Genomic DNA, 13,966 nt, shown 5'->3' with positions numbered 1-13,966 from the left:
AACGTATTTCCTAAAGGATACATAAGCAGATGCTGGAAGATGATTTTAGAGACCTTCAAAGCCTCCCCAAGGGCCACTTCTTTCTTTTGCTTGCTATGGTGTTCTAATCTCGGATTCCTAATCTTTCATATTAATTCGGGTCAAAAGTGGGAGGAAAGGGGCAGGTATTAGATGGATCAATGGGCAGATGGGGACGATGTCGATATTTGTACTGAATCAGAAATAAGCCAAGCAACTTCCTATTTGAAAGAAAAATAGTTCCGCTTAGTTCTGGATCAACTGTATTTAAAGGATCTTTCACATCCCCTGTAGCAGGTGGGCCTGATCCAACAAGACAATCTTTGTGTCTTAAGTTGTCCATATACCATATACAAAGCATGGTTTGTTCAGAAAACAGGTCTTTAGTTATTGCAATCCTGGTATTTAAGACAGCCATTTTGGTAATACGGGTTAAAGTAGAGTTTTGAAAGGACAGGATAATGACATTGCAAACAGCAACAGAGTTTAAATTGTATTTTCTTTGATTTGTCTGGCTATCTCCCAGCTAAAGAACAATTTTTGAGTTAAGGTGAAAGAGAAAATGATGGTTTTGGCACACCTCTAGGGCTAACTGAAACATGAACTGAGTTGTTCTCTAGAGACATCAGCCACAAATTTCATTCTGTGCCCTCCTGTAACCTTCGCCTCAAGGTTTCTTAGCCAGTACTAAATCAACATGAAAATAGATGAGGCCAAATAAGGAATATTTAAGACACCACAGAGGGGTAGAACAATCCATTGGTTAAATACATTATAAATAGCCTAAGGGTATCTTCAACGGTGAAGTTTAAATAAGGTTGTGTTAAAATCAGTCCTAGTATAAATGTGAAAATTGTATTGGTTAAAAGATACTGTTGATTTTTCTACCCTGCATTTTATCCACATTTACATCATTTTTTGGCATTGAAGCACAGAAAGAAAGGTTCATTACATTTCTATAAAGTCTTAAAGGATGCCCTTTGTCTTAATAAATATTGATACATATCTCTGATTTGATGTTCCATTTAAACATTATTTATATAATATGTTTGTTTCTGATACATGATACAAATGAAACAGATTCGTCCTAAGGCACCCAAACACTTTTTAAAATTTTGCCTTTGAGGACAAATGACTCAAAATTACTGTAAAATGAAGCTGCCATGTGCCAAATCAGATCTTTGTCACACCAGAGGAGATCATCCTTTCCACCCCTAAGGTAGCATAGGTTCAAAAGATCAAAAGCTGCATGCCAGCTGTCGAAATACAAGATGGGTTTATATATGCACATGCATCATTTTTTCCTTCTTTCTCCCTAGCTTATTAGGACTGTGAATAATAGTCAGTCCTTTTTTCAGCTGTTCCTAATGTTAATCACCAGGTCAGTAAGGAGAGAGACATTATATGCACTTTATAACAGAGGAATCTTTACCAGACCCTCCCTTTCCTGGAGCTTTTAGTATTTCTCAGCTTGGAAGTGGGCTTCTAGGCCATTAAATGGTCAACAGCTATACACTGCTACATCTTTTTAAATTCTGCTTTTTAGGATTAAAAAAAATGGCCTGACCAAATAAATAGTCGAAAACGAAGTTCAGGATTTAAGTATCCATCATCAAGGAAAACCGTTTTTGGCAGGGTCCTCCCGGGTGGAGTCCACCAAGCAATTCATCCTGTATAGTTGAGGGAGTTTAAAGCTATGTTCTCAAAGCCACACCTCAGGGACACAGTGTAGTGGATCTTGCAAAGATGCAACTGATTACAGAAGACCTTACCCAGAGAGTGCTGTATTTGTCAGGGATTTTTTGGCAGTGCAGCTGCATGGAGTACATTCTCTGCCACCTATACTTCCTAGATCTTAGCAGTTAATGAACTGACAGTTCAGTCTCAGAAGGAGAAATCCATGTATCCCAAGGGAGCAGGAATCCTTCATCTCATGGTTTCCAGAAGTAGTTTACTGGTCTACCTCAGAATGCTATAAACCACTCTCAAAAGACCAGATGCCAAGAAAATTAAATGTAAAGCTTTTGTGTGCAAGACATTTCCTCTATTTGCTAGAATCCTTTCCTCAAAGGTTTTCATGTTGCTCTCTTTCCGGTTTCCCCAAAACATAAATAGCAAGTTTCTCCATGCTATTATAGCTTGTTTTCTTGCCCAAGTTTTCACTTTGGGATGGAATAGACAACCAGGGAGATTCCATAAGTTCTAGGAAGGAAGATAGTATTAAGATATCACTCAGGCTGACTCTTCCCTGACTTAAAGGAGTAAAAAAGAGGGAAGGAAAATCAAAATCATAGACTTGCAAGATTCCATTGTTATAGAATATTTTAATGAAGTGTGGTTCCAGGCTTCCTGTGCAGTTGGTTTTTTTTTTTATCTGATCTACCTTATAGGACTAGCTATCGGTAGGATTTCCCATTTCCCTAACTATTGTTGCTATATTCTCTAACATTTATTTAACCCTCTATTTTACCATAATACATGCAATTCATGTCACCAGTAAACTTCAGTGAACAGGGCTGGCATGCATAAAGAATTCTCATACCCTTTTGCATTTAATATGGCATCAGTAATGACTTGAAGTTATGGAAAGGAAGCTTTAATTGATTGATCGCTGTGAAGCTCCATTTTATATACTTTTATTAATAGTCTAATTCTGATGAAGGATGTTGCTTTTCATGCATAAAATTATGTTAAGTAGGACTAGGTTGTTATTCAGATATTGAATATGGTTTGTTGAGCTGTTTTGAAAGGTCAAGGCTAAAGCTGAGTCAAGGAAGAAGAAAAAAGTGAAAAATTTTTGGCAGCACTATGATCTGCATATTGGGATATGGCTAATTGCCTTAATACTTTTGAAACAGTTTTTCACTCCCAAGTCTTATAAACAATAGTTCTACCTTTACCTTATTATTTGATAAGAAAAGTTAAATCTTTCTATATTTGCAATGACATGGAGATGTGATAATTTTATGTAATGTTTATTTCATATTATTTTATTAAGTGGTTCAAGTCCCATTCTTACAAAATTGTTACAGACTTCTGTTTAACACAGAAGTTAACTGTAACAAGATTCTTCTTCCTCAGTACTATGGAAGAAGATGTCCCATCCACACCATCATATTTAACTTGGATTAGCATGGTCAATTGTATTGTTTTGGGCAATCCAAGAACCACAAACAGTGTATCTCTTAGAGCTATAGATAGATCCACTCATTTTTCATACTGAACTATAGGAAATTAATTGCTGGTTTCTTTATAATTGTAATGTCAAGAAAAAGAAGTCTTGATTTCCAAATGCCAAATGGTCATTTGATCACATGTACTTTATATGCTGCTGAAGACTAGATACATATGTTCTGACTCTAGCAAAGTGAACTTTAGCATCCTAAAGGGTTATTTTAGCCAGGTAAAAAGTCTGTGGGTGGCGAGAATCAGATTTACAAGGCAACATAAAAGAGTTAATATGTTTTGTAAGATTGAGTTCATTATTTCTATTAAAATATATGAAGTGCACTGATTGAAAAGTTGGCAGTTTACTTTCTTTTCTAAATAAAGATCTCTAAAATGTTGACAATCTAAGTTATTTTAAATGGTGATACTTTTCTGTGTTTCACTTGTTAATTGTGATTGATGATCAAGTGTGATTGATGATCAGTGATGAGCAGAGATCAAATGTCATCAGATACTGTTGTGCTTTTCTTTAGAGATTTGCTGACAATTTTCAGACTAGATGGGAACGGAGCATGCAATTAATAACTTTCTGGCATATTCTTTTTTTGTTCTCTTTCAATTATATATTTGGATAATAATAGGCAATACACAATTTAATAATAGGTATGAGGTTTTTTTTTTATTGAAAATTTTTAAATTTTACAAAACAATACGGTTCCCTTCCCCAAGCCCTCCCAACCCTCCCATGCCCTCCCCCGACCTTCCCAGAGCTGAATACAGGCTTAATTAATATTTTTTCAAAAAGTCTTAAAACAAATATAAACCATAAACAAATCTAAATACATTAAACAAACTGTAAACTAGTTAACAATAATATATGTATAAAAAAACAAAAATACAAGGAAATACAAGGAAATAGGAAGAAAGAAAAAGGAAAAAAGTCTATAAAATATCTTAAATTTTAAGTATAAGTTTTTGAAAAGCTAAATAATATTTTTTTATATCCAACTTATATTGTATAAAATCTATCCATTTTTTCCATACCAAAAAATACTTCTCTTGCGATTGGTCTTTCAAGAAAGCCGAAATCTTTGCCATTTCCGCCAAATAAGAAACTTTAAAAAACCACTCTTGCAAGGTAGGCAAAGATTCCTTCTTCCAACATTGCCCTACTAACAACCTTGCCGCTGTGATTAAATTTAACATCAATATAGTCTCTTTAGTATCACAATCAGAAACAATACCTAACAAAAACAGTTGTGGGGTAAATTTTACCCTTCTTCTAAAAATTCTTTGAATATTCCACCATATCTTAATCCAAAAAGCTTTTATATTTTTGCATGACCACCAGATATGATAATAAGTAGCATCCAAACATCCACATCTCCAACATTTAGGCTGTAAGTCAGGATACATACGAGACATTTTTTGTGGATCAAGGTGCCATCTATAAAACATTTTGTAAAAATTTTCCCTTAAATTTTGGGCTTGTGTAAATTTAACATTCCTCACCCAAATAATTTCCCAAGTATCTAATAGAACCGGTTCATCAAAATTTTGTGCCCATTTGACCATACATTCTTTAACTAATTCTACTTCTGAATCCAATTCTACTAACACCCCATAAATTCTCTTAATATGGGTTCGTCTTTGATCTTTTATTTGTTTTAATAAATTCTCATCTTCTCTAAGTAAACCCACATTACGATCTATCTTCCACCTCTCCACTATTTGTCTATAATGAAACCATGAATAAATAATATTTTCTTGTATTAAATCTTCCAAAGATTTTAATTGCCAATTTTTACCATCCCATCTAAGTAGTTGTGCATAAGAAACGCTATCCATCTTGACTCCTCTCCTTATCCCTTCTATCGCATGCCCCGGTATAGCCCATAGTGGAATTTTAAAATCACTTCTATAATATTTCCTCCAAACCCGAAGTAAAGAAATCCTTATAATATGAGATTTAAAGACCCTATCAACCTTTTTATTAAAAATTAAATAGGCATGCCATCCAAAAAGTAAATCCCAACCCTCTAAGAGGAGTATTTCTACATTTGTTAAATTAACCCAATCACTTATTAATGTTAAAACCACAGCATCATAATACAATTTCAAATTCGGTACCTTGAGTCCACCTCTCTCACGAATATCCTGTATAATTTTAAGTTTTACTCTTGGTTTTTTCACTGCCCAGATAAATTTGTTAATACCTTTCTGCCATTCATTTAAATTAACCTCATTCTTTAAAATAGGTATCATTTGAAATAAAAAAAGAAACTTTGGCAAAACATTCATTTTAATCGCCGCAATTCTTCCCAAAAGAGATAATTGCAACTTCTCCCAATTTTCCAAATCTCTTTGTATATTGACCCACAGCCTTTCATAGTTATTTTTGTACAATTTTGCATTAGAAACAGATAAAATAACCCCCAAATATTTTACCTTATTGACAACCTCAAAATCTGTCAACTTAACCAAAGTCTGCTTATCCAGATTAGTCATATTTTTAGGCAATATTTTAGTCTTATTGTTATTAATTTTAAAACCCGAAACCTGTCCATACTGATGTATCAATTGTAATAACTCTATTACAGAATAAGTAGGTTGAGATAAGGTAACCACCAAGTCATCTGCGAAAGCCCTTAATTTATATTCTTTTTTATTAACTTCTATTCCTTTTATTTGCTGTGATTCTCGAATTTTAATCAACAGTATTTCCAAAGTTAAAACAAACAGCAATGGTGACAATGGACAACCCTGTGTAGTCCCCTTCTCTATTGTAAACACCTCTGACAAACCCCCATTAACTATAAGTTGTGCCGTTTGCTTTTGATAAATAACACCAAGAGCTTGTAAAAATTTTTCTCCAAAATTCATTTTCTCAATTAATCTTAACATAAATTGCCAATTCAGCTGGTCAAAAGCTTTTTCAGCATCTAAAAATATCAATCCTGCAGAAACTTGATTATTTTTATCTAAATATTCTAATAAGTTAATAATTTGTCTGACATTATTCTTCATGTACCTTCCAGTTATAAAACCCGTTTGATCCATATGTATTACATGATGCAAAACCCTCATAAGCCTGTTAGCTAAAATTTTTGAAAAGATCTTGTAGTCTACATTTAAGAGAGATATAGGTCTATAATTCTTTGGTAAAGTGAGATCTTGATCTTCTTTTGGAATCAAAGATATAAAAGCTCTACCCCATGACGGGGGAATCTCTGAACCCTGTAATATATTATTAAAAAGCTCACTTAAAGGTTGAGTCATCTCTTGTACCAATGTTTTGTAATAAATAGATGTCAAACCATCCATACCCGGTGCCTTACCTAATTTTAATTCTTTAATTACTGTCTCAATCTCCTCACTAGTAATCAAACCATTAATTTCTTGTTTCTGATCTTCTGTTAATTTAGGAAAGTTAGCTTCATTTAAATAATTATCTATATCTGAAACCTGTACTTTAGTACTCATATATAATTTTTGGTAATAATCTAAAAAGGATTTCTTAATCAACTCCTTCTGATATACCAATTTACCATTATAATTTATTTTATCTATAGTTCTCTGTCTCTGCTTCTTTCTCAGTTGGTAAGCCAACCATCTCCCTGGTTTATTAGCATTACAAAATGTATTTTGTTTCATATACAGTAAATTAATTGCAGTTTGATCAGCCATCAACATATTAAATTGTGATTTAAGCAATTTTATAGATTCCTTAACCTTCTCATCTGTAGGATTTAAAATCAAAGCTTTTTCTTTTAATTTAATCTCATCTTCCAACTCCTTACGTTTCTGCATCTGCTTCTGTCTATGAACATTATTCATTTGTATCAAAATCCCCCGCATGTAGGCTTTACCTGCATCCCAGACCATTGACATTGAAGTTCCCTTGTGCATATTTAAAGCAAAATAATCCTTTAAATAGGTATGAGGTTTAAAAGCCACCATAGCCTCTTTATCATTTCAGATAATTTCTAAGATGAATTAAAATTGTTACAATTGTCATAATCACTGAGATGATAGAATTGTGGAAGACAGACAATTTATCTGTCATGCATTTTTTCAAATGCAACTTATTTTGAAGTTATTTGCAAAATTGCATATTTGATTTTCTGATGTTACATATTTGTTAGGTAGCCTGCTGGACATTGCTATACCTTATTATGTCCTGTGTGTACATGATGAGTTAATTGGCACATACCATATGTATCCCTGTGTTTTTATTTAGAAAGGAATTGCAAAAGGTTTAATTTGGTTTCGTTTAGTTAATTTGCTTTGGTTACATCCCTCCTTTTTTAATTAAATAGTTAATATGTCTGATCACTAAAGTAAAATACTTTTAAAAAATCAGAGATTAAAAATAATTATAAACAATTAAAGTTGAAACTGGTATGTTTGACAGTATTTTCTGGAGCCAATCCGGAAGGAGGAAGGAAATTGGGCTCAAGTAAAACAGTTGAGGTTGCCTGAGCTTCTGGAGGAAAAGTGGAATATAAATCTAATAAAATATTTTTTTTAAAAAAAATTCTAATCTTATTCTTGCGACTGAAAGTTTTAAATCATAATAGACTACTAAAACAACTTTTTTGCATGTGGAATGTCATAATTATATTAACTTTTTGGTCTAAAATTCAATAATATCCAGCATTTTTACATTCATAAACATTTCTAATTGTCCAACCCCAGAATTAATGCAGTATATCTTTTGGTTTCTAGCAAAAGGACTGCTTATAAATAATTTGATATAAAATGCAAGCATAAACCTGACTCTATTTCCTGGTGGAATCAGATTATTAAAGGATAGTTCGAAACAAAAACATAGGAAATGCAAAAACAATAGTTTATGTAAAAAAGATTACAACTTTCAAATATCTTAATCTTCTAAGCCCAGGTATATTTGACTGATAGAAAATTATGTAGAGTATGATTAAATGGATGAAGAACTTAAACAAGACAATTGACATGCAACAACAGAAATATGAGTAGAAGTTAAATATTAAATTTATCACAAATATAACAAAACATCTGGTTTGAAATGTTTTACCATTGTATTACTCCAATATTGATTGCCAAAATAGACAATTGATTTTCTAAAATTTCTTATAAATGCAATAATCATGTTTAGTAGTCAAACAAGTAGTATGAATTATGGGATGAAGAGATTTAGATTGGAATATTAGACAAGGCACTAAGTTACTGAAATTGTTTACACTTGTTTTTATGAAGGGGAAATCATTTCTGTATATTTTTTCCCCTTTTTTAACATATTTTTTTCTTCCTTTCCCCCTTTTTTTCTTTTTTTGTGTTTTTCTTAGTTTGTAATAATTTTTTATCTTTGTATTTTTAGACCAATTAAAATTATCATCAAACAATTAAGCCTTAAAATATAGTGAGTTGGCATTGTATGTGATAACATCCGTTAGGACACTTTATGTCTTTTTTTGGAAATCATATGTAATATTCTCTATGTAAGAATGGCAAACTCATCTGTTGTAATATGCATAAATGTCAAAAATGAATTTGTATTTGATGAATATGTTTAATACAAAATTTAATTCAACTTGGAAATTATTTATGGAATATATACAAACTTCTATATACAGACATGTACCACCTCTGAAATTTGGGATTCAGTTACCATAATTCCTTAATGTATTAGCTAGTGGTTGATTCATTAAATAAGGATAGAATTCTAAGATTAGACAGAAATCTTTATTAATGTCTTATGTGGACTTATGATTCAATTATTATTGGCTACCAGCTTGGTTTTAATAAAGAAATCTGAAGTCTTAAAATAATATAAGATGTTGAAGGTCCTTATTTAGCAACTGCCTTGTTTAACAACCATTTCTAGTTGTGGCAGCGATGAAAAAGTTGTTTTATGACCAATCCTTGCATTTATGACCTTTGCAGTGGGATTATTGTATCCTTATGACTAGAATTCAGAATCATCATTTCAAGCTGAATAGTAGGAAATTCAGAACAGATGCAAGGAAATATTTCACACAACACACAGTGAAACAGAATTTATTACCACATGTTCTGCATAACATAGTGGACTTTCATTTTCAGGGAAAATGCAGTGTGCATTAGGGAATGCAGGATAGCTCTATTAAAGTGGAATCCATAATAGAATAAAGTAAAAGATGGAATGCTGATTCACTTTTTTTTAAAAAAAATGTTCATTCTTTACAAATTATCAACTTTATTTAATTTAATTCTGGAATCTAGTTATTATTTAGCTAACATACTCTCATTTCATTCCTTCATGGTTTATTTTTATGTCTGTTTTTTCTTTCTTTCTGTAACTGCAGCTGGTGCTGAGAACAAAATTGGATGGGCATTTGGTTTGGGATTAGAGCGGTTGGCCATGATCTTGTATCGGATTCCTGACATTCGCATTTTCTGGAGCCAAGATGAACGTTTCCTGAAACAGTTTAATGTGCTTCACATTGACCAGAGCATATACTTCCAGGTGAGATTAAAGATGTTGACAAGTTTAATATCAAATCATCTAGAATTTTATTTCTGTGGAAATATTGCTTTTGTTTAGTCAGTTGTTTAACAACTTTCTTGAGAGAATGGTATATCAAAAATATAATATCTCTGGTAGATTATTGTAGATGTTCTTATAGTAATGGAGAAACAAACTTTTAGTTCTATAATGCAGATATTTTGCTTGAATAATTTATTGTGGCATTTTGGAGAAGGTGGGAGAATAGGCAATATTCATTGATTGTAGTTTCATTAATTATATTTTATGGCAAGAAATAAAAAGTTAAGATTCTGAATCTTGGAAACTGAATAATCAAAAATTCTGGCTCTCGTTTATGAGTGAATTCATTAAGGTAGTATCTGTGTGGGTTGTTTTTATCAGAATCCAAATCTAAGAATCTAACTGCCCTTTTCCAGGTAAGCATTTTCCAGGTAGGCATAAAACAACCTTCTGTTCTCTGTTAGTAATGTTTTGAAATATTGCCTTTTCTTTCTCAGCCTTAGTGACTTTGTGAACAGTCCACAAACTTTGACAACTACACAGGGAAAGAAGCTACTAATTTCATATAAAATTTGGTGCTTAGAACCCATCAAGTTACCCCAGACTGAATTTACTAATTTCTCTCATATTAACTCATTTAAACAGTAATATATTCAAGTAGTAGACTAATTCAACTCAGCTTTCCATGAGTTTCAATATGCATCTCTAATTTTATTCATTTAATCAATATTAACTGAAAAGGGCATAGAGGTTGCTACTTTACGTGTGTTGTTTTCCAAGTATGGTCAGGCTACCAAATGACTATGAAGAAGTAATTGATTTCATACATATGTGGAAAAGCATTTGCAGCCCAAAAAGGAATCAGTCAGTCTCTTTCATCTTAAACAGTTAGAAAAATTGCAAGAGGGTGGGTAGGTTGAGACATCAGCTAGACGTTGAAAGAATAAAAAAATCAGGTGAATAAAATCTGTGGACTTGCACTAAACCCAGTGGTGGGATTCAAATATGTGAACAACTGGTTCTCTGTGTGGATGCCACTTCCGGAAGTCCATTCTGGGCCTGGGCAACAAAAAATTAGCTATCAGTTCTGCCAAACTGGTGCGAACTGGCTGAATCCCACCACTGACTATACCCCTCAACCTTTGGGAAAAGCTGTATAAGTTCTAAAGCATGATTTCTTAATGGGAACAGTTTGCTTACCTGGTGAAGCCTGCATGTAACACTTAGACATGGATATCAGTAATACTGCTGATCCAAGTCCACAAGCCATTCTTTCTTGTGCTTTGAATAATGAGAAGGGGAATAAAGAACTACAGATGTGTGTGAAAAGAGATAATTTTCTTGGAAATGCCATGGCTATTTCTCATCTTAGTGTACATTATGAAAAGTAAAATTAAATCAAAGCATCATTATCAAGGAGATGGAAGCCCTACCAAGATCTGCAAAGAGTGACAGATGTCATGGGATAACTTGAAAGTTAGACCTATATCATTTTCCAGGTGAGAGAGGTATCTGATGATCTGGTGAGCTCCAGAAGAAGGAGGCATCAGAAGAAGCCCAGCACTGTTACAGCAGTGAAGGCAGTGCAACACACAGCTATAATTCCTATAGTCCCATGAAGTGTGAAGCTGGTGCAAAACTGAAAAAAGGGATGAGATAACATATTTCCTATAAATCTGTGGTTATAACAAATTCTGCAGTTTTACTAACATCTTCATTTCTATCAACTATTAAATTGTTGGGCATTTATGTTCAAACCATTCCAAATATAGTATGAGAAAAATTACTGGGTTATACTTCAGCGGGGTTTATGTAAGCCACGCCACGAGGGAGATAGACCTGCATTAAAAATAGATAATATAATTTATCTGTCTTTGTGTTGCAGAATATAATGAGTACATAATACCACTGGTAAAACTGGCTCTGAGAAAAATGATTGTATGTGCTCAAACCAGCCATTTCAGTCACTATTATCTCAGAGTAGTACTAACTGGTTTTCTTTATATAGTAGTTCATGTTTGTCATTTCAGTTTATCATTAACATTATTTCACATGAAAAATATATGAATTCTCAGATATTTTCATCAGACTGGAGTATGATGCTTAAATAGTTTAATTTATTGTGATCTGCTTTTTAACAGCACATCTATTAAGAACAAATATGCATCATTAGTATGTAAACTGAATTTGGATGCCTGAAATAATGAGGAACAACCCACAATGTGAATTATTGATTAATTGATTATTGTAATTGAGGATATGTGCAAAATGTCTTTTTTTTTGTAAACATGTGGAAATATCTGAGAACATGTATGAATGAACTCAATTTTTTTGTAGATAATAGTTTGTTATGTGCATTCCTTCCATTCCTTCTAAGATTCTTCTCAGTGAAAACATCTGCATGCATGAAAAAATCTTTTGAGGGAAGTTACTAACATACTTAAGCAGGCATTTGTGTTAAAAATATACAGCTAACTCCATTCCTCTATAATATCTAAATGACATAGGCAATAAATTTCCAAGATTTTTTTTCAAATGAATTTTTAACTGACTCCCTCCAAGTTAAAATCTGTATATACTAAAGGAAATGTTTAAAAATTGAATATTTGAGCACATCACTGATTGGTTCATAGATTGATCAACTGATTATGTTCCATCGAGTCAGTTTCAACTCCTAGTGACCACATTGATAAATTTTCTTCATGGTGTTTTATCCCTAACCTACTTTTTAATGTCTCCCAATGATGCATTCTTTGCCACTGTACCTGAATCCATCCACCTTGCTACTGGTTGTCCTCTTCACTTTTCTTTCAGAGGCTTTTCCAAAGAGCCATGTCTTTGTATAGTGTATCCAAGGGAGCATAATAGAAGGACTAGAAGAAGGACATGATAGCAGTTTTCCATTTGAAGGGATATTACAGGGAGTGGAGTAGGGTAGGGTAGGGTAGAGTAGGGTAGGGTAGAATGGAATAGAATAGAACAGAACAGAACAGAACAGAATAGAATTCTTTATTGGAGAAGTGTGATTGGACCACACAAGGAGTTAGTCTTCAGTGCATAAGCTCTCAGTGTACATACAAGCAACAAGTGATAAATCATGATCATAATCATAAAATACAATCATCATAAATCAGAGGGTACAACACTCAGTGACAGTCATAGGATACTAAATAAGCAATCAACATAAATTATGAGATACAAACAACATTATAGTCATAAGAAGCTAAGGAAATAGATAATAGCACAGATGAGAAGGATAAGTAATACAATCTTACTTACTAGTTTGACATCCCAGGTCATAGACAAAGTTGTGGAAATTGTTTAGCAGAGTGATAGCATGGAGGAAAAGTCTCTTTGTGTCTGGTTGTTTTGGCGTGCAATGCTCTGCAGCATTGTCTCGAGGGAAGAAGTTGAAACAGTTTATGTCCAGGATGTGAGGGGTCTGTAGATATTTTCACAGCCCTCTTTCTGGCTCATGCAGTATACAGGTACTCAATGGAAGGCAGGCTGGTTGCAATTATTTTTTCTGCAGTCCTAACTATCCACTGACGTCTGTGTCTATCTAGCATGGTTGCTGTACCAAACCAGACAGTTATAGAGGTACAAATGACAGATTCAATGATTCCTTTATAGAACTGTATCAGCAACTCCTTGGGCAGTCTGAACTTTCTGAATTGGTGCAGGAAGAACATTCTTTGTTGTGCTTTTTTGATAACATTTTTGATGTTAGGTATCCATTTTAAGACCTGAAATATTAGAGAACCTAGAAACTTGAAGGTCTCTACTGTTGATACTGTGTAGTCTAGTAATGTAAGAGGTAGTAGAATAGGAGGGCTTCTCCTAAAATCTACTATCATCTCTAAAGTTTTGAGTGTTATTGTTCCGATTGCACTACAGGGCCAGTTATTCAACTTCCCATCTGTATGCAGATTCATCATTGTCTCAAATGAGACCAATCACTGTTGTATCGTCTGCAAACTTCAATACTTTAACAGAGGGATCATTTGAGAAGCAGTTGTTGAAAAAGATAAAAGAGTAGTGGGGGGAGCACATAACCCTGGGAAGCACCTGTGCTAATTGTACATGTATCTGATGTGATTTTGCCTAGCTTCATCTGCTGATTCCTACTTGTTAGAAAGTTTATGATCCACTTACAAGTGTGGTCAGGCACAGCTAGCTGAGTCAGTTTAATGGGAAGAATATCCGGAATGTGCTCAGCTGAAGTCTACAAAAAGGACCCTTGCATAGGTCCTTGTAGATTCAAGATGTTGT

At 33.4% G+C, this 13,966-nt stretch overlaps 1 protein-coding gene across 5 annotated transcripts in view; it reads left to right on the top strand.

The window, feature by feature from the left end:
- The window catches only part of FARS2 (phenylalanyl-tRNA synthetase 2, mitochondrial), a 217,615-nt gene that overhangs the window by 135,817 nt on the left and 67,832 nt on the right, over positions 1-13,966 (top strand). For all 5 annotated transcript variants that reach the window (XM_039350737.1, XM_039350747.1, XM_039350755.1 and 2 more), the window contains one exon: positions 9,513-9,673. In XM_039350737.1, the coding sequence (XP_039206671.1) occupies positions 9,513-9,673 (161 nt within the window). The remainder of the gene's footprint in view (positions 1-9,512; positions 9,674-13,966) is intronic.

Source organism: Crotalus tigris, unplaced genomic scaffold (assembly GCF_016545835.1).
Source record: "Crotalus tigris isolate CLP2741 ecotype Arizona unplaced genomic scaffold, ASM1654583v1 scf7180000017567.3851432, whole genome shotgun sequence".
NCBI classification, from domain to species: Eukaryota; Metazoa; Chordata; class Lepidosauria; order Squamata; family Viperidae; genus Crotalus; species Crotalus tigris.
Note: the sequence above shows the minus strand (reverse complement) of the source record. Positions and strands in the feature narration are given on the sequence as shown.